This window comes from Anabrus simplex, chromosome 8 (assembly GCF_040414725.1).
Source record: "Anabrus simplex isolate iqAnaSimp1 chromosome 8, ASM4041472v1, whole genome shotgun sequence".
Taxonomy (NCBI): Eukaryota; Metazoa; Arthropoda; class Insecta; order Orthoptera; family Tettigoniidae; genus Anabrus; species Anabrus simplex.
This window is the reverse complement of record NC_090272.1, coordinates 92335958-92363934: the sequence shown is the minus strand read 5'-3', so window position 1 is coordinate 92363934 and position 27977 is coordinate 92335958. Positions and strand designations below refer to the sequence as shown.

General features: G+C 37.3%; 1 protein-coding gene across 2 annotated transcripts in view; it reads left to right on the top strand.

The window, feature by feature from the left end:
* Positions 1-27977, top strand: part of LOC136878835 (large proline-rich protein BAG6) — a 281352-nt gene that overhangs the window by 226555 nt on the left and 26820 nt on the right. For both annotated transcript variants that reach the window (XM_067152362.2, XM_067152361.2), the window contains exons 19-20: positions 4772-5011; positions 8578-8730. In XM_067152362.2, coding sequence (XP_067008463.2) covers positions 4772-5011; positions 8578-8730 — 393 coding nt within the window. The remainder of the gene's footprint in view (positions 1-4771; positions 5012-8577; positions 8731-27977) is intronic.

The window sequence follows — 27977 nt, the reverse complement described above, 5'->3', positions numbered from 1 at the left end:
AGCTGAGGCTCATTTTGGGCAAATTTGACAGGTTACAGATCAGCACTTGTGCTCGTGACATGTTCGAAATCTAGTGTATCTGGTTGAGATTCCTCATAATCTTTTTCTTGGTATTAGGTGCCTATAATACCAATATAATGGTCCGTTATTGTGTGCTTGTCTTGAGTGCCTTGGGAAGGCACATATGAGGCGTCCCATGGCAAAACTCGCCTTATCCACTTTTTTCCGAAATTGAGATAGCTATATCACTGTATTCCTTGGGTTAATCCCTATTTGTTGGTGATACACATATCGTGCTAAAACTGGTCATTCCCTGTTAAAACGAGCACAGAAAACCGAGTGTCATAGCAAAACTTGCCTTTTCCAACGCACCTGTCATTCCTAAACTGGTCTAATCCAACTGGCCAATCAGCTCAGCTGGGAGGTCACGTGAGTACCCGGCCAGCCGGCCGGCAGCCAGTTAGTTGTTGTTCTTTGCTGTTTATGTTGTGTTTGAGTAAAGGTATAGGCTACTGTTGCTTTATTTGATAAAAGTTTTAGAATGAATACTAGTATAACTCCGGCAGAAAAGGGGAAAGGTAGGAAGAGGACCGCAGACCCCGTAAACTGGAAGAGAAACATTGCAAAATGTCAAAGGTAACGCACTGTTGTTTACTTCAGTACTAGGCCTAAGTTCGTAAACATTACCGTTGTAACAACTTTGTCCATAGATTAATATTTAGAATAATTAATTTAAATGGGACTGCATCTGATCAGCTGTTTACTTAATCATATGTTTACATTAACTTAATTAACTCATTAGGTTCATCATTTTTGCTACATAGGCTACAAAATAAGTATTGTTAAAAGCGTAAAATTCAAAGGTGTCTATTGAATGAATTTTTACACTTTAACACAAGGATTTAAAACATAAATCATCATTATGGTGTTAAAGGTAATTGAACCTTTTACCAGACCACAACAGCCGTACTACATAATATTGTTTTTGTTTTAGGCACACGTCAAAGGAATTGCCGAACATGCCATCTTGTAGCCACAAAGGAAACAAGACATTTAAATGTAAAAGTTTAAGGATGGGAGATGTCAAGGAGTTTCATGACAACTTTTACAAGGTACCTGACAAGTCCATCCAAGACGCATTCATTTTAAAGTACATTGGAATACGTCAACCAGCTAGAAGAAGGTCTATAAAGGAGTATAGCTCCAAGAAATGTATTTCTGTTAACTACTATGTAAAAGTTAAGAATTCTTCTGAATTTAAACTTCAAGTGTGCCAAAAAACATTTCTTGGAGTCTTACATATTTCAAAAGATAGAGTGCAGAGGATTGCTCGCAATCATTTAAATACAGGTGAAATGCCTAGGGAAAAACGCGGTGGTGATAAAACGTCACCGAGGTACACTGCAAGAAAAGTATCAGTCAGACAGTTTATTGAAGAATTAAAAAACTGCACAGAAACACACTACTGCAGAGGAAAGTCACAGGCTCGGCAATACTTGCCTGGTGATTTAAGTATAAGTAAGCTTTGGAGGATGTACAACAATCGGGCATCACATGAGTTAAAGGTGAAGAAAACATTTTTCCGGTCAATATTTTGTTTAGAATATAATATTGGATTCGGTACGCCTGTGACAGACGCCTGTTCAACTTGCATATCATACAAAGAACAGTTAAACGCTGCAAAGGATCCTGGTTCTAAATCAGTGGCAATGATTGGTTTACGTGTACATAAATTACGAGCAAATGCGTTCTTCTCTAAGCTTCAGGACAGTGCAGAAGGAATGCAAATATTTAGTTTTGACTGTCAGAAGAACTTAGTAGTTCCTAAAGTACCGGACCAATGTGCCTACTATTGTAGGCAACTCTACACCTACAATTTTACCATAGTCAAAGGTTCATCCAAAGAAAAGTTGACTAAAGACAGTGTACACATTTACACTTGGAATGAAAATGAGTATAGTAAGTCATCCAATGAAATAGCTTCTGCAGTCCATGATTGTTTAGTGAAAACTGACCTGTCTGATACCTCTGTAATCAGGCTCTGTGCCGATGGTTGTGGTGGTCAGAATCGCAATTCTATAATGCTATTTATGTGTGCTCATTATTTACTAAATAGTGCTCCACGGAATGTGAAGAAAATAGAACTTGTTTTTCCAGTTAGAGGCCATTCCTTCCTGCCATCAGACAGGATTTTTGGTTTAATTGAAAAATCACTCAGAAAAATGCCAGTTATCTATGAACCTGATACATATACTGAGGTCTTCAAGAAACATGGAACAGTAACAAAACTAGGTGAAGATTGCCAAGTGAGAGACTGGAAAAACTGCGCCACCTCAGTTATGAAAAAACCAGGACAGTGGCATTTCCGTTTTTCCTTGTGCAAACGGTTCATACTTTCACGAACAACATTAATGAATAATGTTCTGATCAGAGGTGAAGTATCGTACAATTCTGACATGAACGTACCGAGGTCAGTTATGAAGAAAGGTAAAACATTAAAAGACATAGTTGTTAATGAGGTTCCACGAGGTGTTATGGTTAAGCCAGCCAAGATCAATGACGTCAAAAAACTACTTATCAGTCACTCTGGTGATCAGTGGTTTGATAATCCATCAACAAACTATCTGAAGAATGTTCTCAGTACGTATGATGAAGCTGTTGTTGGTGCCAATGAGTACGAGAATGAAGAACCTTACTGTTGTCAGGAAGAAGAAGGTGTAGACGTAATTGTTTAAAATAAAATTATTGAAGGACTAATGAAACACTACTTCATGCATTTTTTAAAAAAATCATTGACCTTTTACGTATTAATAAATGAATGTTTAAACGTAATTTTCAAAGGTGTTAATTAATTGGGTCCACCTTGTTCAATGTAAACAGATATTCAAAGTAATTTTCGTTTGCAGCAAAACTGGTCTTATCCCATCTGTGTTGGAGCAAAACTTGTCTTATCCCATCAGTCGTGCCAAAACTCGCCTTCTCCATTTTTTAAACGTAAATAACTCAGTTTCTATAACATATCATTTATTTACACAATGTTTAATGGCCTTGGATGATTTATTTCTTAATGTTAGAATTGTTTTCATCAAAAAACACTCGGCATTATGTTAGCAATTCGTTTTTTGTGTTTCCTGAACAATTTGTTAGTTTGGAGAAGGCGAGTTTTGCCATGGGACGCCTCATATATGTGTGTGTACTGAGACTTAGGGCTTAAGGTGCTGAAAGGCTATTCCTCTCCTGGGAGTACGATATTGGCCCTAAGAGTCTCATTGTTGTGTGATAATTTCAAGTGTACTTAAGGTCATGTACTGTCCTTTTTCTTTTGTGAGTACTTCTTGATGTCATCGCACGGGTGTTTTTTATGTGCGTACTGTGTTTGTGTGATGGAGTCAGTATTGAGGTCGTTCGTGCCTTTTACCATTGGTTGGTTATGGTGATTGAAGAATCGTCGCACTTGTTTTGGTGGTTTGGTGTCGTGCGGTTATCTGGTAATCTCTGGTATGAAGGTTGTACTTGTACCTTTTTATTTTTTTATATCAGTGAGTTGGATGTCTGCATGCACACTCTTGCACCGCTTTCGTTTTTCATTTTTGAGTTCCTGTTGGTAAAGTAATGTGATTTTGATTTGGTATTCCTGGCCTAACTGTGCTTTAATTTGACTGGTGTGGGGTGAAAATCCTGTAGCAAGTAATAAATTAAATCAGTCACAATCAGGTTTGGGGGTTTTCATTATAATGGTAGACATTCACTCTCCACCTGCCTTATTTACATCCTCAGAAAGACTGCCTTAGCAATTTTCCCAACTGAAATGAACATAGGTAATTACAATGATGTCGGTAGGAATGTCGCAATTAAAAGCAATGCTATCATATGAAGTTTTCATGCGTTATAAGTGCACTGAGTGGTATAACTCAAAAAATGATGTTTCTTGACTTAGACCACTTTGGCTCTCAGCGGCTCATATGCAGCTTATGTAGACAATACACAGCAAGGAACAAAACAAATTTATTCAACTGGTTGTATGTTGATGAAGGGACATTTATTTTCTGTTCTAATTTAATCTTTGTACTACCAGTGTTCACTTGAAAGAATTTATTTGAATTGCACCTTATGGAACCTGAAGACAGGAATTTTTCTGTTCAACTTGTATTCATTGTATCAGCATTTGACTGTATATTATCTAGGGTAAAATAAAAATTGACATTCAGGTTGTACTAGAAATATATTTTTTAATAATAAAATTAGAGATAGAGAAAATCCACAAGGGATAGCTGCCCTAGAACATATGGGGTAACATACGGTAACAGCATCAAATAGATAATAATTTTTGCAATATTTATCTTAGGATAAAATGAGCTTATATATTTTTTTGAATTTTGAAATTCCCATGTTGTACAGCTATCCCCGATCAGGAAAACTTTATTTTTCTTTACACATACCATACAAATGATGATTTACCATTGCCAATCAATCACTTAAAACATCTAAACAAATATCTTTTAGAAATGAAACAGGAATACCAAAACGAAGAAAGAAATTAACTGAAAATTTTGTGACAGATCCTCGCGCATTGAAGAGTAACCCAATCACTTCCCAGCGGCTGGTGGGTATGTGATACTTTTCTTCAGAGTACTTACAACAGGGTTTGTAAGTCTCTCTTCTTTTCAGAATAACTTCTTTGGCCTGTGAACTGTTACTCTCAAATGAGTTGTGTGTATTTGAGTAAATTCTCTTGTTCCTATTACTGCTAACCATCCTGTGTACTTTATAGCAACAACTGACAAGAGGAGTTCACCCTTCTATACAGCAGTGGACAGTTAATAGCTCTCTGGTTCACATGAGAAACTACATATCACATCAAAATGTTCCATTAGAGGATATTCAACGTTTTCTGGTTTATCGAATACCAGGTGGTACACCAAGCCCTAGCACAGAAGACTCATCTGCTCCAGCACAACAGATTGCAGGCGTTGCCCAGCCAGAAACCGTGAATGCAGAAGTTCGACCAGAGGTGAGAATACTGTACTTTTACTCTGTTTTATTCCAAAGGAAGGTTTGCGTATGAATGTATTCTATAACCCTTTTCATTACCCATTGCTGTTTTTGTGCGAGGTCACTAGTGCTATGATTATATCTTCAGTTGGTTTGTGTGGGCTAAGATGTCATTAGGAGGTAGGAAGGCATGTGGTACCATAATTATGACACATTGTGATGTGTACTTGTTAGGAGAAGAGCTTGGAGTGGGATAAGAAGGAGAGCCAAGATAAGAAAGTGCTATATTTGCCTGACGCACTCATAAGGGTTGTCTAACACGCCACTAAACCAAGCTTCTTATGAACCTGAAAAGTCAAGGAAATTGACTTTGGAGAAAATCAAGGCAGATTTTGAAAAATATGCCAAAAATGAAAGAAATCAATAAAAAAAGTAATGATACCGAAAACGTTTCTGCTTTGAGAATGTTTAACTTCCCTCAATGATTTATCCAGTTGTTCACTAGGCAGTGAATTACAGCTTCGCAAAACTACCTATTATTGACAGTGTTAAGTAAAGCACACCAGCTCGTCCCTAGCAAATTGAATTCTAAATACACGTGGTGGGTTCCATAGGAATAACAGTTCAGGCAACGTATTAACTTTTAAGGGTCCCTGGTGCACAATTTTTCAGACTTGCTCCACTTTTTAAAATAGCTGCCTGCTTCTCAGATAAACAAGAATAATTGTATACAGCCTATAATAATCTGGAAGTTTCCAAATGGTGAAAAATATCATTGAAATGATTTTAAATAAACTTGCAAACTTTCTCTCTTTATAATATTATGGAAATTTTAATTCTGGTTGCACTTGCATGTACTTGAGGGGAAATGGAGAGCAGTGACTTACTTGTAAGCAGGCGTTAATGGACTACACATCAAAGAAATACACAGATTCTAAACTTTTGGCTGCAGCCTTAGTCAGTGGAGGATAGAATAAGAATGGCAGTGGTCATTGTTGACAAGTGGATTGTCACTGCTAGGAAGAAACCTCGTATGTGTAAAACAAAGTTTACAGGAGAGACAAAAAGAATTCATTTTTAAGAGATGTAGTTAATGATCAAGATCATGAACAATTCTGTTTTGTTATATAACCCTTTGAGGGTCGAGTTTTCGAAGCACTGACATACCCTACAATTTAGGTTTTTTCACTCCCATAAATAAACCCAATCATAAATTAATGTAGAGGCACTTTTTTTTTAATGGCTAAGTCATACACAAAAAAGTAAAAAACTCACACAATCTTTGAGAATGTTTTGCGTGGTATTTCACAAACTGTGGTGGTGGACACAATGTTATTACAGTGTTTGCACCAGTATATGGTCCTTTGGTTCTCCTTCTGAGCTGATTGTCATTTTATGGTAGGGAACTGTTATCATTGAAATGAAAGAACTGTAGAATTGATTTATGATGATACACAGCATGAGCTGAGAAAATATAGGAGTGTGGATGAATAGAACAGTAGACAGATATTCTTATACTTCTATGATATGTTTGTGTACATGACCCTCAGCATAATTCCTAAAAATCAATGCAGTCCTTTCACAATTAAATCGGTCAGTTTTTGTACTCGGGCTGAGAGAGAAGTTCCCGGATAATTATTTACCACGAACTGTGCACGGTACAAGTTTTGCGCGCCTCTGCAGATGGTGGTTGTAATTCTTCTTAGTCAGTATCACTTATTTCTTCACCCTCAATTACGATATTTTCAGGAAGGATGTAGTCGTAAACTACTTCTTCCATACAGGAAAAAATCATAATCCTCACATCATTCATCAAAATTTCGAACACTTTCTCACTATCTAGTACTACTTCAGCACAGCTGTGAGCAACCAGGTTCATCAGCCAGCAGTTGATTCCTAAAAGCTGTAGACATTCACATACAAGAACTAAGTTTACAGCACTTCCCATGAAGATACATGCAAGTGCAAGCTTCAGTAATGCAGCCAATAGATGGCAGATGGCATTTGTTTCTGAGCAATGATGAAAAAAAAATAGAGAAGTAGAGATATGACACTCAGAATTTCGACACGCAATGTATTGCACAGTGACCCACATTGGGTTAAATATCTGCATAATGTTTGATATTTCCTACAAAATTACATAATATAAATTTGTTAGATGTTGCTCATAGGAGTTTTTTTTAATTACACACAGATTTGTTTCACTATATTTCATTGTTTATTATTTTAAAGTGTTTACCAAATTAATAATAATTCAGATTACAATAGTAAAAGGAATAATGATATGCACACACGCACGCGCACGCGATTAGAACGCAGACAGGAGGGTGGTTTGAGGAGAGTTGCGCAGTAACATTCGCGCGCTTTGTAGTATGACATATTTTCCGCTGACCCAACGGAATAATTTCAGTAAGAGTTGCCTGTTTGTGCAGGTCATGAGTGAATGTTTTGAGTTTTATTTGTACATATCATAATCAACTAATTTAGGGAATTATTTGCATATGTAAGATGGATCCAGGAAGAGCAAAAAAGACAAGTATTGCATCGACAGGCGAGGGGAATAGTATTTAAAGCGTATTTGTATTTTGTAAGCATGCAAGCAGCAGGCGTTCAGAGGCGGGGAAGGTGAGGAACGCGATGTTGCCACAAGACAGCAGTCACGTGTGATATCGGCCTGTGAACAGTACAGAGGATAACAAGCTACGAAAAGAGAAATAATGCAGTGTTCAGGTCGCCAGGGAAGAACCCTAAGAGAAAGAGGCCAGTGATGGACCTTGATGATTTCAATAAAAACGTTCTGCATACAATAATATTTGATATGTTTAAAAACAGCGAATATCCTACGGCATTGAAACTGGCCCAGAAAATGAAGGCAGCAGTGGGATTTAAAGGCAGTAAAGATTCTATACTGCAGATTCTGAAAAAAAAATGGGTTTCTTCTCTAAGAAATGCTATGATAGGAGGAAATTCCTGAAAACGTACAAACCTGACTTGTTTACAGGTGGTGTGCTATTCCTTCGCTTACTCAAGCATAACCATAATATTATTCCGTATCTACAGGGAATTGGATGTAAATTATTAGGTATATCGAAATTAATGAGCAGTAGGGTAGGCAAGACAAGAGAACAAAAAAAAAGTGTTTATTATCCTAATGTTAAGGCAGGGCGCTTCCATAGATCTGAGCACCTGTTGATGTCAATCCTCGGAATCTCTCTCCTTTATCTCATAACAGTATCTACTTGTCAATAATTACCACTACCATTCTTATTCTATCCTCCATTGACAACGGCTGCAGCTGAAAATTTTGAATCCTTGTCTCTTTTTTTTCTGTGTATATTCTCGCATGCCTACACGGCCTTTTATGTATACTCTATCCGCACAACCTTACACAGTAAGTCGCTGCTCTCCATCTGTTTCCTGTACGTTTCTTACTTGAGCACTTATGATTATACTTGCAGTATATTAATTTTGTAAGAGGCTCTGATATTAAGCATTTACCTGTTATGTTGTTATTTCATTGTTTATGTACCTTTGAATCAGATAATTTTCCTAAGAGTATGATTGAAATGTGGATGTACTTTATAGCCCATGGAGATGGATACCAATATAGGAGAGCCTCGGGCTACACCGCCTCCACCCCTTGAAGCTGAACATATCACATCTACTCTTGCAATGGATACAGAGTCACTGCCTGATGTTGTGCTGGGCTCAGAAGCATGGCATAATGTGTTACCTTCAGTAAGTTATATTGAAGCTTAGACTAGGAAAATATATATTTGAGGAGTAAAGCAAAACCTCCATCAATCAAAATAAAGCAGGCTGGCCCCAGTTTGGATGATGAAGGTATACCCATTTTAGAGTTAAAACTTGAAAAACTGACTCATAAGTCACAGTTGCATGAAAGCATTGTGTGTATTTCAGAAAAGCTGTTGATGTAATGCATGCAGTATAGTATTGTTAAGTTTTCAGAAATTATCCTTGCCTTTTCTTGAATTATTGGTCCTGATATTGTCACTCCCTTTTCCTATTGCGTGGACCTTGAAAACATTACTTCATTCACTCTTTCATTCTGAGATGGTTTCATAGTTTTCTTGCTAGGTATTTTGGGGAAATACTCTTATGGTTTATATTTCATTTTAACACAGTCCAAAATCATAGAAATTCCTAAATTTAAAACTACCACTTCATTTCACAATTATTTTTAATTCTCTTGGCTGCCGCAGGTTTTGTTGAATTGTTATTACAACCTGTTTTTGTTTTTCCAATATATTCTATGCCCATCAAAATCACACATGATGGAACTGCAAAGTCGTAGTATGATCAGTCTTCAGCCCTAAGGCTGGTTGGATCCTCAACAGCCCCGCCATCAGTTGTCATACATGGCCTAGGCATCACTAAAGAGGCGTACTAGGGAAATGAGGAGTAAGGTAGTTTCCCGTTGCTTTCCTCATCGAACCAGAAGTTGCCATCATATATCAGTCTACCAAGCCCACTGATATGCATGCACCAACGGACTCTATGAGCAACTTTTTTTTTTTTTTAGTTGCTTTACGTCGCACCCACAGATAGGTCTTATGGCGACGATGGGACAGGAAAGGGCTAGGAGTGGGAAGGAAGTGGCCGTGGCCTTAATTGAGGTACAGCCCCAGCATTTGCCTGGTGCGAAAATGGGAAACCACGGAACACCATTTTCAGGGCTGCCGACAGTGGGATTTGAACCTACTATCTCCCAAATACTGGATACTGGCCGCACTTAAGCGACTGCAGCTATTGAGCTCGGTGAGCAACATTTTCACACCATTCATAGCAGGGACTGGCTGCGGAAGAAACGGCATTACTAGCATCGCTCATACCTCGGTCACTTTCATATTGTCAAAGCCAAGGATAAGACAGAGACATATCAATGAAAGTAACAAAATTGCTCTAGCCCATACCAGAAGACATAGTGCACTGTAAACACTAGGTCCTGCCAGCGAAGGCATAAAGCCATAGTGAGACTAACTAATATCTCGAAGCATAGGCATGGGTAAAACCTGCTGGACGAGTGGAAAGTAAGGAGCAGGTTTGGCTGCCTTTTGTAAATAATACAAAGTGATGTAGACCTCGCACACATTCCCCTGACCTGCTTAGTAACAACTACTTTTTTTCAGTAATGCTTCAAATTTCCCCTTATATTGTGCTCATTTGTAAGCTGTGCAGAGAAGTGCTTGTGGTACAATAGCTGATGGATGCATACCTGCCAACCCTTCCGATTTACCCGGAAACTTTCTGTTTTTTAACTCGTCTTCCGATTTATTTTTAATTCTTCCTATTTTTTACCAATATAACCTCCAGTACAGTCAATACTTTTCCCCTAGGATGAAGGATAAGTTCTTACGTGCTTGTGTAATTTACCCAACCTCACTTTCAAGAGTTTTTATTTTATGCTTTATTTCGCAAGTGTATCGTCCATCGCCTTCGTGTATTGTATTTCCTGCTCGCTAAAGCAGCATGTTTGCTTTACGGCTGGGGATTCGGGACAGCCATCGTCCTACAAGCAAGAGAGGCTAGCGAGCGCTAGCAACTCAGTTAATCGGGACGAAAGAATGCGTTTCTTAATGTGTGGTTCGCGCACTATTAACATCGTTTCTGTGCATAATTTCATTGGAATTATATGCCACGTGTTTTTTTTCTAGCAGTTCTGTGCTTTTCCCCGTATCAAAGTCAAATGCTAATAATGTATGATACATACCGATCTGTCCAAGTGCTCAAGAGATACCTATAAAATTAAATTTCCGTTCATTTTACAGTCTAATAAAGGAAATTAGCCTGTTATGCGAATCGCCTCAGAAGATAAATTTTATTTCGAGTTATCAAAATTTCGGTATATAGAGAATACCCTTTTTTAGCATGTATAGCACATAATTGAATCATATGTATCTAGGGCTTTTACTGAATGCATAATGTTATAACGGTACCGGTACTTAAAAGTATATAAAGAAACTATTTTATGGCATCACTTTAATTATAACCCTTATTATAGTAATTTTTTAGAAGACAAGATACAGTACATACAGTAGTGAAATAAGAAACATAGCTTCGTTAACACGTTTGGAAAAAAATCCGTTAGTCTCTTCTGTTCGCTGCGTTTAACCTTTCCTCTCTTCACGTTGAAACATTTTGTCAATACCATGCAGCAGAGTTCCGTAAATGGAGCTTGTCATCCGCGACTTCTGGGCTTGCTTTCATACGTGGTCGGTAATTCATTGATACCCGAGAAACGGCGAGCCTTTGCCGATCACTAGAAGTTCAAGTTTTTCGGTTCCTGTCATATTAGTTTCCAGCTTCACTGGAACCCTTTTACTTCTTAACTGTTCCTCACAAACCGCAAATGCCGTATTGCACAGAATTCGCGTTACAGTATTTTTTGTTTCAAGGTAGGAAATGTTTGCTTCGCGAAATCGAGAAATTCATATAACCGAATTTCGAGAATAGAGATACTGAAAATTCGAGTAATGGAGTTTCAAGATATCGAGGTTCGACTGTATTATTATTCATATGTATGTGTCATAAATGAGTGATTAGATACATTTTCTTGTAACCATTTTAATGTTTCTTTTAGTTTAAGATTTTAAATTTAATGATCAAATTACATTGTAACTGTAGCTATGCATGCCTTTTATCCTGTCCTTTTTTTCACTTAGACCGTGGTGCATATATGTGATGAAATCCAAGAATCAATCTTCCTATTTTTTATTTCTAAAAGTTGGCAGCTATGTAGATGGAATGAGTGTGTTTAGGAAGCAGTGAAAAGTAAGGAAGTATGGCAGCTATGGAATAGGGATGATATGGAAGAAAGAAGAAAGTGTCAGAATATGAAAGAAGGTGCAAGGAAGAGTAAGCAACAAAAAGAAAAGCTGGAAAGGATTTCCATGTGAGTTGGAGGATGTACAGTGGTAAAAGGATGTTATAAAAATTTGTAGGAATAGTTTTCATAAAGCAGGTGCAAAGGAAAATAGAAGAGATAATGTATCCAGAGGATACAAGGAAAAGATTACTTTGATGAAACTCCTGAATGTGAGTAGTAGTGTAGAAGAGTTGATAGAGGTAGAATGTTTACAATGGTTATATAGACTATTTACCGTATAATCTCAAATTCCACCCGCACTGTTTTTTCAAAAATATCGCTTCCAAAATTGGGTGCAGATCTTATTTAAAATTTTGGGAAACTTATCTTTCCGGATTAAATCGAGTATCACCGCCGGCGCGGCTTGGCAACAATGTTCTCTCCGCTCTCAGTATACGCTATTTCCGTGCTTGGCGTCGGTCTCACGCACGTTCTCGTATCAACATGAATTCCACAAAACGTTTGCAATATTTTACTGTGAGTGAGAAACTGAAAGTAGTTTGGTAAGCCAAAATTATCAGAAATCGTCCCGCCGGTATGAAATACGATATTGACGAGTCGTGTATTCGCGATTAAAGAAAGAAGAAAAATGTGCAATTAACATGTAGTGGTGATTGTAGAGCTTTTCATGGACTGAGTGTACAGTTTCCAGAAATTGAAAGAAAACTTTATAAATATGTGACAGAAAGGCAGCGATGACAACATTTTGTGGGAAGTTGATGGTGATGTAAATTCTGAAGTTGGTACTGATGTTTGTTTACTTTTATTTGTATTTTCTAATCATGTGATGTGTGTTAGTAAAGATTGTAAATAATTTTGACTTCACTTTACTGCAAACAATAAATTCCGTGGAATCCAATTTTATCCAATCAATCAAATTCTATTTTGATCTATAGTTTCTATTGTCATCCTTTGAAGAAATATTGTACTAATAATTGATCATGATAAAATATTTGATCAATTTATAATAATGATAACAGGAAGAAGTAAAGCAATTTCTACGTCAAAAATAAGGAATGGTATTTGAGATTATATGGTAGTTGTTTGGAAAGAAAAGTCTGTACCAAATGTATAATAACTGTATTTAAGAAGGGAGACAAAAATATATGTGATAATTATCGAGGAATCACACTTGTTCTTCAGGTAGCAAAAATATTTGAAAGGGTACTAGAAAAGAGAATGAGAAGAAAGATGCAAGTACAATTACAAGAAAAGCAATATGGCTTTCAAAATGGAAGATAAACACTAGACCCCATCTTAATTATGAGGCAGTTAATGAAAAAATTTTGGGAGTAGAGAAGGGATATTGTGATGTCATTCCTTCAAGTCGTACGATACTGTGTCCAGGTATGGAAAATCACACAGCAGAAATGTTTTGAAAAGCAAATAATAAAATGTGTAAGCAATGTTCAAAACTTGTTGCAGCAGTATCCAGACACGTGGGGAGGACAGAGTGGTTTTGGAATGAAACTGGACTATGACAAAGAAGTGTGTTGTCACCATAGTTATTCATTAAGGTTATGAATAAAATTGTGAAGGACACAAAGGTAATACCGTATTTACGTGAATAATCCCCACACCCTAATTTTAGGAAGGACCATTAAAGAAATGAAATAAACTAAAATTCCTTCCATCGAAAGACTAACGTACCGTATTTCCCGACATAATCATCGCCACCGCGTAATCGTCACATCCTTTATTTTCAATACAAAAATTGGACTTTAAACATTTAATCGCATAATCGTCGCAATCCAAATTTTGTTCACAATCTGGTTAAAAGGTAAATGGAACTGCAATGTAAGTTGCACATGAATGCGCAATTTAAATACGCGTATGGTTTATGGGCAATTTGGCAACACAGTCACATTTGCGAGATGTTGCACAACGTATAAATAAATAATACCGGTATATGTACGACGCATGGCTTACCGATATCGGCAGTTTGACAACGTGGTCGCGAGACAGTGTACAATTTATTCACCACCTACGTATTATGAGTTCTCATTTGAAATATGTAAGGCTGTAAATTATCGCTTATTGACAACGTCGCCAGGAAATACCGGTACCAACACACACTTCTCTTTTAGTAGACAAGAGGTCTGATAGAATTCTGCGTTACAACCACCCGCCCCCCAGCGCAACAGTCGCGAAGGACCTGGCAAGCGACCTCTGCTCAGCCCAAAGGCCTGCAGATTACGAGGTGTCGTGTGATCAGCGCGACGAATCCTCACGGCCGTTATTCTTGGCTCTCTAGACCAGGGCCGCCATCTCGCTGTCAGATAGCTCCTCAATTGTAATCACTTTGGTTGAGTGGATCTCGAACCAGCCCTCTGATACAGGTAAAATTCCCTGACCCGGCCTTGAATTGAACCCGGGGCCTCCATGTAAGAGGCAGGCACGCTACCCCTACACCATGGGACCGGCTCCTGCGTTATTGTGCACGAAGTGAAATCCAAGACGATAATGCAGATTTCCACGGAATTATTCACTTCACGGTCAGCTGAATTATGTACGATGTCTCAGTTGTCATCGCTAGACTCTATCTTACTACTATGTCATAAGTGTCCGGGCATGGGATGAAAACTTTTACCCAAGCAGTCAAGATAATTATTATCCAATGGTATTAAAGTTTTATTTTATAAACTCTTCAGTAATGTAATGTAAAATCATCAATAGCTGAGAAGAAATATTAACCTAATTACCGTATGTTTAAAAGAAATTGAAAAAAATGTTTGTTACTGACGTCTCGGAACACGGTCGATTACAGTAGATCTACATCGCGCTAGCTAGAGCGTATTCCGGTTTGCGAGCTTTGCGCAAGCGCACTAGTGTGTCGCAACCAACGAGCTCAACTGCTAACAAATTGCTGCATGCTTCCTTGCTGCCTAACAGTATTCACTGTTCTGGAATGGACAGATCACAGATGCATTTATTTGTTTGTGACTGGCGTGATTACTGTAGACATGTGTGCGTGAGAATTTAAGTTTTTAATTTGTGTTTGGGGTGTTTGTAGAAATAATTTGTTTTAATAGTGAACAATTACGGAAAGTAATTTATATTGCAAAACATTAATGTGTGAAGCATTTATAAGTGATTATGGGTAAATTTAGAAACTATTCTGCGGGCTTGAAGCTAAGCGTAATTGCCTTCGCTGAACAGCATGAGAACAGAGCTGCAGAAAGAAATTTTCAGTGAGTTAATATTTGGTGCGTGACTGGCAGAAATAAAAAAACAAGCTAAAAAGCACAAACCCTTCTAGACGTGCGTTTAGAGGTCCTAAAACGGAAGTTTCCTATAATTGACGAAGAAGTGTTTATGTACGTCAATAAAATACCTAGCAATGGCTGCAGTGTATCATATGAAATGTTACAAATTAAGGGACGGGAGGTAGCGTGCAAACACAACATACCGGTAACTCAGTTTAAGGCGAGTCGTGGGTGGATTAAGGCGTTCGTGCGACGACATAATCTGTCAGTGCGAAGGAGAACAACACTAAGCCAAAAGTTGCCTGCTGATTACACTGACAAAATTGTAAATTTTCACCGATTTGTCATACGTTTGCGCAAGGAAACTTTGTACTTGCTTTCTGAAATCGGTAATGCCAATCAGACTCAAATCTTTTTTGATATGCCTCGCAACAGCACTATTGCTCTAAAAGGATCACGGAGTGTATTAATGAAATACAGTGGAAGTGAGAAGTTGCGATGCACGGCAATGCTAGCCATTACAGCTGACGGAAGAAAGTTGCCGCCCCTACATCATTTTCAAGAGGAAAACGATGCCTAAGGATATACAGTTTCCCCGTGGAATTCATGTACGAGTGCAACCAAAGGGTTGGATGGACGTAGAACTCGTGCTGGAGTGGGTTAAAACTGTGTGGGATAGAAGACCCGATGCACTACCAAAACATCCAGCTCTGCTTGTTTTGGATAGTTTCCGAGGTCACCTCGTGAACGAAGTGAAGCAACTTCTCAGTAAAAATAAGACACGACAGATAGTCATTCCTGGTGGCCGAACATCTGCTTTGCAGCCACTAGACGTATGTATGAATAAACCCCTTAAAGACCACTTACGTCGATTTTACGAGTGGATGTTGAGCGGCGATCAGCAATTGACGCCCGCTGGAAATATCAGGCGTCCACCCTTGGACTTGTTATGCTCGTGGGGATCTTATACCACCTGAACTAGTCTCCAAGAGCTTCAAAAGGACTGGGATTTTGAATGCACTAGACGGATCCGAAGATGACGCAGTGTGGCAGAGAGACGAAGAATCTGATACTGGTATTAACAGCGGCGAGACGGCGCATCAGATACCGAAACCTGCGATAGCGACACAGAAGATTTGGAATAAATTGTGTACCGGTAAGTCCGTATTTCACAACAAAGCGATAATTTTTTGCACGTGTAATATTTTAATACTCAAATTAATGACAATTAACTTAATACGTTCATTTTTATTTTCAGGTTGGAAAAACGTTTGCCGATTTGTTGCGAATAATTATGAATTTTGTTTTAGACTATTTTAATTATTTTGATGTATAAACGCGAGTATTACGTGCATCTTAAATTTGTATCAAATACAATTTAGTTACAAATAAAAAAATTTAATAATACAAATACTGGTATTAAAAATTCTTCGTATAATGGTCGCACCCTACTATTTTTTTCGAAAATTTTTGTATAAAAAGTGCGACGATTATGCCGGGAAATATGGTAGGCATAAACAAACATTTCATATCACTCCTCGAGTTCCATGTGGTATTTACGCAAATTTGAACATGACGGATACAGCTACTTAGCTTGAACATATCTGAGATGATAAAAATGCATTATCACTGCTATGAAATATATTTGTCATGAAAATTAGCAAGTAGGCCTTCTTACTTGACAGATACTTCATTAATCTGTACTTGTTATAGGCTCGATTCGCTGTAGATTGGAAGATTCTTTGTCTCTTGCATCACTAGAATCCTCTCCTAAATTAGTTTCAAATTCGTCGCACTCCAAGTCTAAAACACTTCTCACACGCGGTCTCTTTTTACTCGGGATAGTAACGCGACCAGTGGTGGATAATTATCTTTTCGTGCAATGTAAACGTTTGAAACAGAAATACCTGCAAATTCATTTTTTTAGTTTTGCAAAGACGTAGGGATGCAAAAATGTGACTTTGAATTACATGATTTTGAATTAACTGCCAGCTTGCAACTCAGAAAGGCCAACCCTTGCCACGTCACAAAGAATTCTAAGACCCATTAATGCATGCAATCACCTTGATTCACAGTTTAAATCTTTCAAATGCCATGGAAAAATACTATTTCTGTAATGTATCCAACAAGGTGAATTTACATTATTCATATAAAGCACTTGTATAAATCAATGGCAAACATAACCTCATGCAACGAAAGAAAAAAACAATATTCAAAGATAAGGGCAAATTATACTGGCTCCCATGTGCAAGTATCTTATTTTTTGAATTACTGTAATGTTTGCATTTTTAGATGCCTTGTACTTGCACGGAAACATCATAGCTTATTGAACTTTCCTATGACGAGGGGAGGAAGTCTTCCGCTTCCCTCTGCATTGTAACACAGTACAGTGATCCTGTCTCCTTTAAAACCACAAGTCTGTTGATCTCGGCATTAATAAAAGGAGTTTCATTGGCATAGACAGTATTATTCAGTGCATACGAATTGATTATAATTATTAGCCACGCTTTATCGTCAACTGTCGGCATTGCCAGTGTTCGCGAATTCTGCTTCTCCGCACGCTGCCTGCTACGTGATGTTGTTGCATTCCTTAAAACGCTGAATACAAACGAATTACGATTTCACTCAAACTTAGCAACTATGAAACACATTGTAGACACACCGAAGAGAGTGAAAGTACGGAAAGCTACCCCTGCACGTTTTGGAAGACGCATTCTACCATGACGCCAAGAAAATTTGAATTTAAATTACTCTGTCAAATACTACTATTAAAAAATATAAAGGCAGTATTGAATTAAAACTCTGAATTATTTTCCATTTAAATATGACATATAGGGACAGTTTTCTTCCATCTGCAGTTACGCAAAGCATAGGCTAACTGTGGACCCAACATCGAAAACTACGTGAAGCAGGAGCATGTTTCCAACCTTGACGCAAATAAAACCCGCACTCCAATTTTGGACCTCAATTTTTTATTTTTTAATATGCTGGGATAATTCACGTAAATACAGTATATGGTGACAGAGAGCTGAAGGTAATGCTTGCATATGATATTGTATGTGGGGAGCAAACTGAGATGTACAAGTGCAACTCAAAATGTTGAGTGAGATTATTAAAAATTGAAATTGTAGAGAGCTCTAAGTACTTGGGAAGTGAACTGGTGCAGGATGTTGGGCTGGACAGGGAAAACAATAAAAGAATTCTACAGGAAAATGCACTGTACAGAGGAAGGAAGTACCAATGAAATATAAAGAGGTGATGTGTAAGATGTACTACTGCCCAATAAACAAAGACATGAATACTGACAAAAAGTCATGAGTATGAATCCAGGCCTGTGAATTGAAATTCTTATGATAGGAAAGACGAGAAAGGCCAGGGTAAGAATTGAGGACGTCAGGAATGAAATCTGAATGGAAAAGTTTTACGAAAGAATGGTTTGGACATGTTAAGAGGGAAGGGTGCCAAAGCAGATGATGGAGACTCTGATGGGGTCTGATAGGAAGGTAAGAGGGGATCCATACTAAGGTGGCTGAAAATGATCAAGAATTATTTTACATCACCCCACAGTTCATCCAGCGTTCACTAACGGTAACCACGCCGTGATGGATACTGTTACTTGGCCTTATTCATCCCTTCATAAACTATGTAACAGTAGGCAATGCAACTCCCTAAACAAGAAATTGACAAGGGGGAGACAGAAATACACAAGAAAGAAAAGGCAAAGCACATGAACAAGAAAAGCAAAAACAGTAAAAATCACTCACTTTGACAACAAAGAAGAACATTACTTACCAGTATTGCTGAGCCAGAGTTAACGATAATTAATCCAGAAGGACAGTGTGCAAGAGGGGAATTTCATTACCTGCACTCTCAAAGGAAGGATAATCTTAACCCTCGAAAAAGAAAATATAAATAATTAAATGACTCCAAGATAAAATTCACAAATTTAATTAATATAAAATGTCTAAGTTATACAAATATACATGTGGCTTTAATTTTATGTTTCCAGAAACAACTACATATTAACAAAACAAGCTCAAAGAAAACAAAATTAAGTTTCAAATTTATCATTCAAGTATACCACAGAAGCATGACCAAAAATGAGAATCAGTATAAATAAATAAGTTGTAAAATAATTACCCATCTTAAATTGTAGTTAAATAAACTTCAACATCTAGTAACATTAACCTTTTGCACTCCTATGTCGAGTGCGGTTCGACATTAAAATATTAGACTTGCGCTCCGATGTCGAGCTCCACTCGACATGACAATATCTCGTACTTTTAGTGCTCGTATGGCAACTGCCGTGGTCTGGTATTGTAGAGCTATCTAACGGTCTCTGAGAGAAAACGTTTTCCTATTTGCAATAGTTTGCGGGAATTGTAACTTTTTAAGCTCTATTATTCTCGAATGTTTATGCGAGTTTCACAATTAAGTATTTATTTATTTTCCACCTAGTCGATACAATGATTGCTTAAGGCAATTTTTAATGGTCAAAAGTGGTACATGTTTCGTATATTATTAACATCTTCAGCCACATAACACTGTTTAGATGAAAAAGATATAAAATTGACAAAGAAATGCTTTAGAGGAAGTGTCCTTAAAATTAACATAAGATTGACAAGATTAAAACAAACAAATAACTCAAGAGAAAATATATAAATTATTTCTACAATAGAAAGCAGTCGTCAAGGAAACACTTGTACAATATTCCATAGAGAAATTGTCCTAATAAATATTCTTTTCTTAATAATTCATGAAAAAAAATCAATTTATAAATTAAGAATTATACAATTTATAAGTAATTATCGAAATGAAGAAATCCTGATATCACAGTGCGGCTCTTATTATTAATGTAGATGAAAATATAACTAATTCCTGGTTGTCAAATCTTATTAAGCCTGCTTTCCTTTGGAACAGTAACTCCTGTCATTCTTTCACAGTTTTGCGCCGGGTGTAATAATGATGATGCGTTCTTCCTTGCTGTTGCACCTGAGGAGGTGGAGGAGCGGGGGATATAGGTGTGTCAAAAACTTCCTTGCTGTCACCTATAGCTTCAACTGAGGAGGAATAAGTTGTAGGGCTATCTGTAGGTGGAGAAATTCCAATTCTTTTTTCTTGATCCTTCTTAAGCATTTTCAAATATACTAGAATTTGATAATATAATGGATTCTTATATTCTACAGCCTCATTAAGGTTGTCATTTTTCTTTACAAGTTGGTCTAGATGAATGTACAGGTCTTCATATGTGTTCATTAAGCTGCCCTTTTTTAACTTTTTTATGATGGTCAGGTCTTGTTCTTGTTCTATGTTCTATGTTGGTAAATTTATGACCTGTGGCAGTCATGTGTGATCCCATTGCTGAGAATCTTCTATGTTTTTCAGCATTCACATGTTCCAAATATCTAACTTTAAAATTGCGGTTCTCCGGAGAACCGATTAGACCTATCATAAATTTCAAAAATAGCCCCATTTATAAAACTTCTAGATTTATACATAATTTCTTATCAAGTAAATACGTATTTCATTGTAAAACACCTATCAAAAACTCAGTGGATTTTTGCAATCTAGTTAAAAATTTTAAACTTGGATCATCTCACACGACATGTTCGTTTGACATAACCAACATGTATACAAACATTCCAATAGAAGACACTATCAGAATCATTAAGAAGAATTTAACGAAGAACAAATTAGTAAGCATACCAGAAATTGAAGATTTTATTAATGTTTTAAAATTTGTGTTAAATCAAAATTATTTTACGTTTAATAATAAAATTTACCGACAAAAAGGACTCTCAATGGGAGCCCCAGCATCAGGAATATTGGCTAATATATACTTAGACTATTTGGAACACACGAAAATTATTAATCAAATAGAGGGTTTGGATTTTTGGACACGTTATGTGGACGATGTTTACGCTATAATAGATAACAGACTCACCGATAGCAATAAAGTTTTAAATATATTGAATAATATAAAATATAAATATAAAATTCACTTTAGAAGAAGAAGTTGAAAAATCACTGAATTTTCTGGACATAGTCACAAGAGAAGAAAAAGGATTTTCTTTCAAAATACACAGAAAATCCACTTTCACACTGACCACTATCAAGAACAACTCGTTACACCCTGAGGCACAGAAAAGATCAGCATATTATAGTTACGTTAACAGAGCGTTTAGTATTCCTTTATCCAAATCTGAAAGGAATAAAGAACTGTTGTTTATCCGACAACAAGCCCTCTTGAATGGTTTCAACAATAACATGATTGATAAAGTAATTAATAAATTTTCGGAGAAGCAACAATCTAAATTAGCAGTCGAACCTAGTAAAACTGAAAAATATATCAAGTTCACATATAATAATCCAAACATTCATGTAATAAATTTATTTAAGAGAAAAAATTTCAAAATTGCATTTTCCACCAATAACAACATGAAACATAGTATTTTCAACCATGATACAATAAATCTCTCGGAAAAAGATAAATTTTTTGATTCCGGTATATATAAACTCACATGCTTTGAATGTAAGAATACATACATAGGACAATCTGGCCGCAATTTTAAAGTTAGATATTTGGAACATGTGAATGCTGAAAAACATAGAAGATTCTCAGCAATGGGATCACACATGACTGCCACAGGTCATAAATTTACCAACATAGAACAAGACCTGACCATCATAAAAAAGTTAAAAAAGGGCAGCTTAATGAACACATATGAAGACCTGTACATTCATCTAGACCAACTTGTAAAGAAAAATGATAACCTTAATGAGGCTGTAGAATATAAGAATCCATTATATTATCAAATTCTAGTATATTTGAAAATGCTTAAGAAGGATCAAGAAAAAAGAATTGGAATTTCTCCACCTACAGATAGCCCTACAACTTATTCCTCCTCAGTTGAAGCTATAGGTGACAGCAAGGAAGTTCTTGACACACCTATATCCCCCGCTCCTCCACCTCCTCAGGTGCAACAGCAAGGAAGAACGCATCATCATTATTACACCCGGCGCAAAACTGTGAAAGAATGACAGGAGTTACTGTTCCAAAGGAAAGCAGGCTTAATAAGATTTGACAACCAGGAATTAGTTATATTTTCATCTACATTAATAATAAGAGCCGCACTGTGATATCAGGATTTCTTCATTTCGATAATTACTTATAAATTGTATAATTCTTAATTTATAAATTGATTTTTTTTCATGAATTATTAAGAAAAGAATATTTATTAGGACAATTTCTCTATGGAATATTGTACAAGTGTTTCCTTGACGACTGCTTTCTATTGTAGAAATAATTTATATATTTTCTCTTGAGTTATTTGTTTGTTTTAATCTTGTCAATCTTATGTTAATTTTAAGGACACTTCCTCTAAAGCATTTCTTTGTCAATTTTATATCTTTTTCATCTAAACAGTGTTATGTGGCTGAAGATGTTAATAATATACGAAACATGTACCACTTTTGACCATTAAAAATTGCCTTAAGCAATCATTTGTATCGACTAGGTGGAAAATAAATAAATACTTAATTGTGAATCTATTGAAGTGCGATACGGACCATGAAGCTTATTTTATGTAATGTTTATGCGAGTTCACAGATGTTGTTGTTTGAATGTAAACATGGCTTCTGCTTCGTCTTCACTCACGGAACTAGATATTTTAGAACAGTTAGTGGACAGTGATAGTGACGATGATGAACCATTAACTGACTTGGATGGTTTATTAGTGAATAATGTAAGTGAAAATGAACAAAGTGATAGAGATAATGAAACCGGAGGTGGTGATGCTCCTCCATACCCATGGCGCGAGTGGAAAGCTGGCGATCCTGATTTACCTGCATTCTCATTCAATGAAACAATTTGTGGATACAAAGCATCAGGTAGGAACAATCCCTCAACACCTTACAGATTTTTTCAACTTATTTTTAGTGATGAGTTATTCAAGCAAATTGCCGACAAGACCAACAGATATCGTCCCCACTCTGGCAAACTAGCGAAACTGACAAACTAAGGAATCTGTAGTTCTGAAGTTCTGGTCTAGATTTTGTTATTTGTATATTGTCTACCCTCTGACAAAGTCTCACATCTGCAGCTCGTTCTGTATGCCTAACACATAAAACAAATAATTAAATATAAAAATTGATTTCACATGAGTAATCACAACTTCTTTCAGCTCTCCTAACCTTTTGGCAATTTGCAGATTCGTTAGTTTGCCAGAGCAGGGACGATATGCTAAAGTCAAAATTCAGAAAGTGACACCATTTGCAAGGCATTCGGCTTGGTGGGGTTGGACTGATGTTATCGTAAACGAAATTAAGGCTTTCCATGGAGTTTTACTGAGTATGGCAACGCAGAAAAATGACAGAATGCAGGATTTCTTTCCAAGAGGTTGGTTAGAATCATCCAGTTTTTTTGTAGACTGTTTTAGCCGCAAAAGATTTTTTCAGATATTCTGGGCTCTGCATGTTTCTGCTCCAGATTCAGCAAGCCATTTGAATCCTCAAGTTAGGTCTTGAATTAGCAAAGTCAAGTACGTTTTGGACTATATCAGTGAAAAGTTCTTGGAAGTTTATGCACCATATAAATATCTAGCAGCTGATGATTCCAACAGTGTCTTTCAGAGGCGTGTGTTATTCAAGATGTACAATCTGCAGAAGCCTACTAAATGGGGACTCAAGTGTTTACGTAATATCAGATTCTACAAATGGATATGTGTGTAGTCTTATCCCTTACTACGGTTCTGCAACTACAGAATCTTTGATTCGACCGGACTTGGCTTTCACAGAAAGAATTGTGCTTCGGTTAGTTGCTAATGTTACAAATGCAACAGGTCAGTCTGGGTACCATGTCTACACTGATCGTCTCTATACAGCTGTTACTCTGGCTGATGAATTACTGAAGCAAAAGATCCATATCAGTAGAACAATTCAACTGAATCGCAAGCACTTGCCAAATGGGATCCAGAAGAAAAATCTGCGCCTAAAGAAGCATGAAGTCAAGTGCTTACGCACAGACACAATGATGGTTCTGGGATGGCATGACAAGTGCACAGTACTGATGCTTTCAACATCTGGAAACAATTCAACCTCAGTTATTGTCAGAAAGAATCGCTCGGACCACTACACATCAAGCTACGCTTTTGTAGTGAAAAGCTTGAAATGATGGCGGAAATTGTACTTCTGGCTATTGGAAGTGGCAGTAGTCAACAGCTTTTTGCTCTATAAAGATTACTGCACCACGAATCTCATAGAGATTCTGTCACACAAAACCTTCCGAAAACAGGTGATCAGCGAGTTGGTTGGCGAAGTTCGCAACAAAGGTCAAAAGCGAGGAAGACCATCTACTTCTAATGTTGAAGAATGTTTGAATGGTAAATTGCACATCATCAACAAGCTACCTGGAAAATAACATAAAGACTGTGCTGTCTGTTCAAACAGGAGCAAGAAAGGTGGTAGAAAGGAAACAGTTGACTACTGCAAAACATGTTAGAGAAAACCCGGTCTCCACCCAGAAAACTGTTTTGAAAAGTACCGCACAGTGAAAGCCTACAAGTATTAATGTATTTTGTGTGCCTAATTGTAAAAATATTCATGTAACATACTTATATTTTGTGTTAGATTCTTTTGAATTGTTCACATCCTACAGCTGTTCATAGTGCAGAAATTAACTAGGAGTGGAGCAGGAAGCATACGCTAAGGGTAATGGAGTTCAAAAGGTTAATAGACTTTCAAGAGGACTTGCATGTAGGAAAACCGGGCGAGTTGGCCGTGCGGTTAGGAGCACGCAGTTGTGAGCTCGCATCCGGGAGATAGTGGGTTCGGACCCCACTGTCGGCAGCACTGAAGATGGTTTTCCATGGTTTCCCATTTTCACACCAGGCAAATGCTGGGGCTGTACCTTAATTAAGGCCACGGCCACTTCCTTCCCATTCCTAGCCCTTTCCCGTTCCATCGTTGCCATAAAATCTATCTGTGTCGGTGCGATTTAAATAGCAAAAAAAAAAAAGAATGTAGGAAAAAATTTCATCTCGTAAATCTCATCCCATTTACCATTTGGTGTACGCACATACTTAACTATAGCAGGCTCGAACCCCTCTGTCAGCAGCCCTGCAGATGGTTTTCCATGGTTTCCCATTTTCACACCAGACAAATGCCGGGGCTGTACCTTAACTAAGGCTACGGTCGCTTCCTTCCCAGTCCTTGCCCTTTCCTATCCCATTGTCGCAATAAGACCTGTGTGTGTCAGTGCAACCTAAAGCAAGTAGCAAAAAAAACATCCTTAACTCGCGTCCATCTTATGTCAACCTAAGGGTACGAACATGCCGAGTGGATTACTCCTTTTACAAGTTGTCCATTTCATGACCGTATCGATGTTTAATCAAGAAGTAAGTATAAATAACCACCTAATCGATACTTTATTAATGCCTCAGGCAGACCCTGTCTGTCTTTGAGTGCGACCCTCTAGACAGCGCAGAATAAACATCTTTTCCAAACAAGAACGAGAGGCAAGATGACCTATTCTGATGACCTCCATTTTTATCAAAGGAGTCTCCAAAGAACTTTTATTTGTGCTTATTGTCAATGTTTTTCTTTTCAGTTCTTTATTTATACAGCTGAAGAGGACCACTAAGTGGTCGAAACATGTCCTGTAAGTTTTAATTTTATTCAATTTTGCCTGAGGCATTAATAAAGTATCGATTAGGTGGTTATTTATACTTACTTCTTGGATTACTCCTCGCTCAGCGCTCATCACTCCTGTGTCTTCACACAGGAAGTTGAGAGATGCAAAACAAACCCATACATTTCAATAGTAGCGTTCATGCCGGCACTTCACTCATCCTTCTTCTCTCCGCTCCTCCCTCAAGAATCAAATCGGTTTGATTTTGGAGCGATGTGCTTCTTGAGCGCTGTTCTGTGATTGGTTGGCTCAAGGCCACGGCCGCCTACTCATAATATTATCGGCCTGCATTCACTGAAGGTAAAATATCCATGTTGAATATTATCTTTATACTCAGTAAATTTAATCTTTCGATGAAGTACAGATTGCTTTGTTGAAGTGGAGAATATTATAATATTACTACTGCTTACATTAACCCATTAGCGCCTAGCGTTACCATATGGCAACGATTTTCGCACCGTTTTCTTTTAATGCTGTAGGCAACAAGAAATAATCTGGAAGATTGTGGTGTCATCCGACAGTTAGAGAAGAGTTTGTATAATCTAGTAATCATGTTTATTTCGTTTTAAAATCTATTGTTGTGACACAAAGACTGGTGGACTCTTGGTTATTTTAAGATTCCTGCGAAATGGCTGCAGGCTTCATGTACGAAGGATATAAAATCTATAAGTGAAGCCGGCTTCACGTACGAAGGATATAAAATCTATAAGTGAAGTTCTTTCATTGGATTATGTTTACAGTAGGGTTGTGCACACTTCATTATATATGTTGTAAGCATTTGAAACAGTACGGGCGCACAATGCCGTAGTAGTGCTTGTTGAATCATTAGCGTTGCCTTATGGCAACGCTAGGCATTTATACTCAGTAAAATAGCTGCAGCTGTCAGATCATGATACTTTATACTGATTCATACATCTTCATTTCAGGAAGGGATTTTCCCTTTTAGAAGCACTGGATATGCTACTGACTGAAGATCTCGATGGTGATATTTTTGTGGAACCGCCCTGTGTAAATGTACTTACAGATGAGGGTTCCTGGTGATGAAGATGATGGTGGGCTTGTTGATAATCTCTCTCTCGAAAGTTATGTGTCAGTGCTGAAATGAAGCTTGTAAATAATGAAAGAATCGGGATTAGTTACGATGGTGAAGGTGTGTTACCAGAGGACGGAGTGCCTTTTCTGTCTACTGATGCAGGATCCGTTTCAATACCCGATGCTGCGAAAGAGCGGATAACTGATGGAGGAAATGATAAATCAAATAAAAATCCAAGATAGACCGATGGGGCTGATTTCAATATTGGGTGACTGTTGACATTTCCGGAGCCTAGTTATAGCAAGTGAAAATCCATGACTGTTGTTGACATTTTTGAATTGTTTACAGATAACCAGCTGATCGAACATTTAGTTCGAGAGTCTAAAATGTATGGGGTGTTTTTAAATTGTACGGACCCACAAATAACTTCGGATGAAATTCGTTGCTTTGTCGCCATACTTTTCATTTCTGGATATAATAGGTTGCCCTCCAAGCGTTCTTATTGGGACACGCAGGATGATATGAAGACAGTGAAAGATTGTCATTCTCTGTCTCTGTGGCTAACGCGCTAGTATTGAGGGTGGGCTTTTATATGCCTCCAAAAGTATAGACTAATAGTTTATAACTGTATCTGAAGTTCTTTGATTCTTCTTTTTCGTATTTTTGATTTTATTCTATTGTTCCAGTGAGTGTTTTATTTTGACAGGCAATGAACTGTACATGTGTGTCTATATACTGTAAACAAATATTTTCTCCTTTGTTCAATCATTCTATTTTTTTTTTACCGTGATGTGAATAAAAACTGATATTCCATATTCTTACAATAAATAATGCTAAGATATTTCAACATTGTTATTGCACGAAAACGAAAAAAAAACACTTTGCAACCTAAATTCGACTTTCAAAACTCATTGTTTAAAAATAGGTAGTGCAAGCGCCTAGCGTTACCATATGGCAACGTCAAATATTTTATGACCTAGCGATTCCAAAATTCTGAAACTTGTTTTATTAGATTATTTTGGTCTCAAACATGCGGCAAAACACAATAAGTAAGCAAATCTCAGAAAAATAATTAATTCAGGCACTAATGGGTTAATGTAATGACCAGTTCTTCTTCAATGCAAATATGACTGACGTGATAGCTGCTGTACTTCCGTGGTTTCATATTGCCTT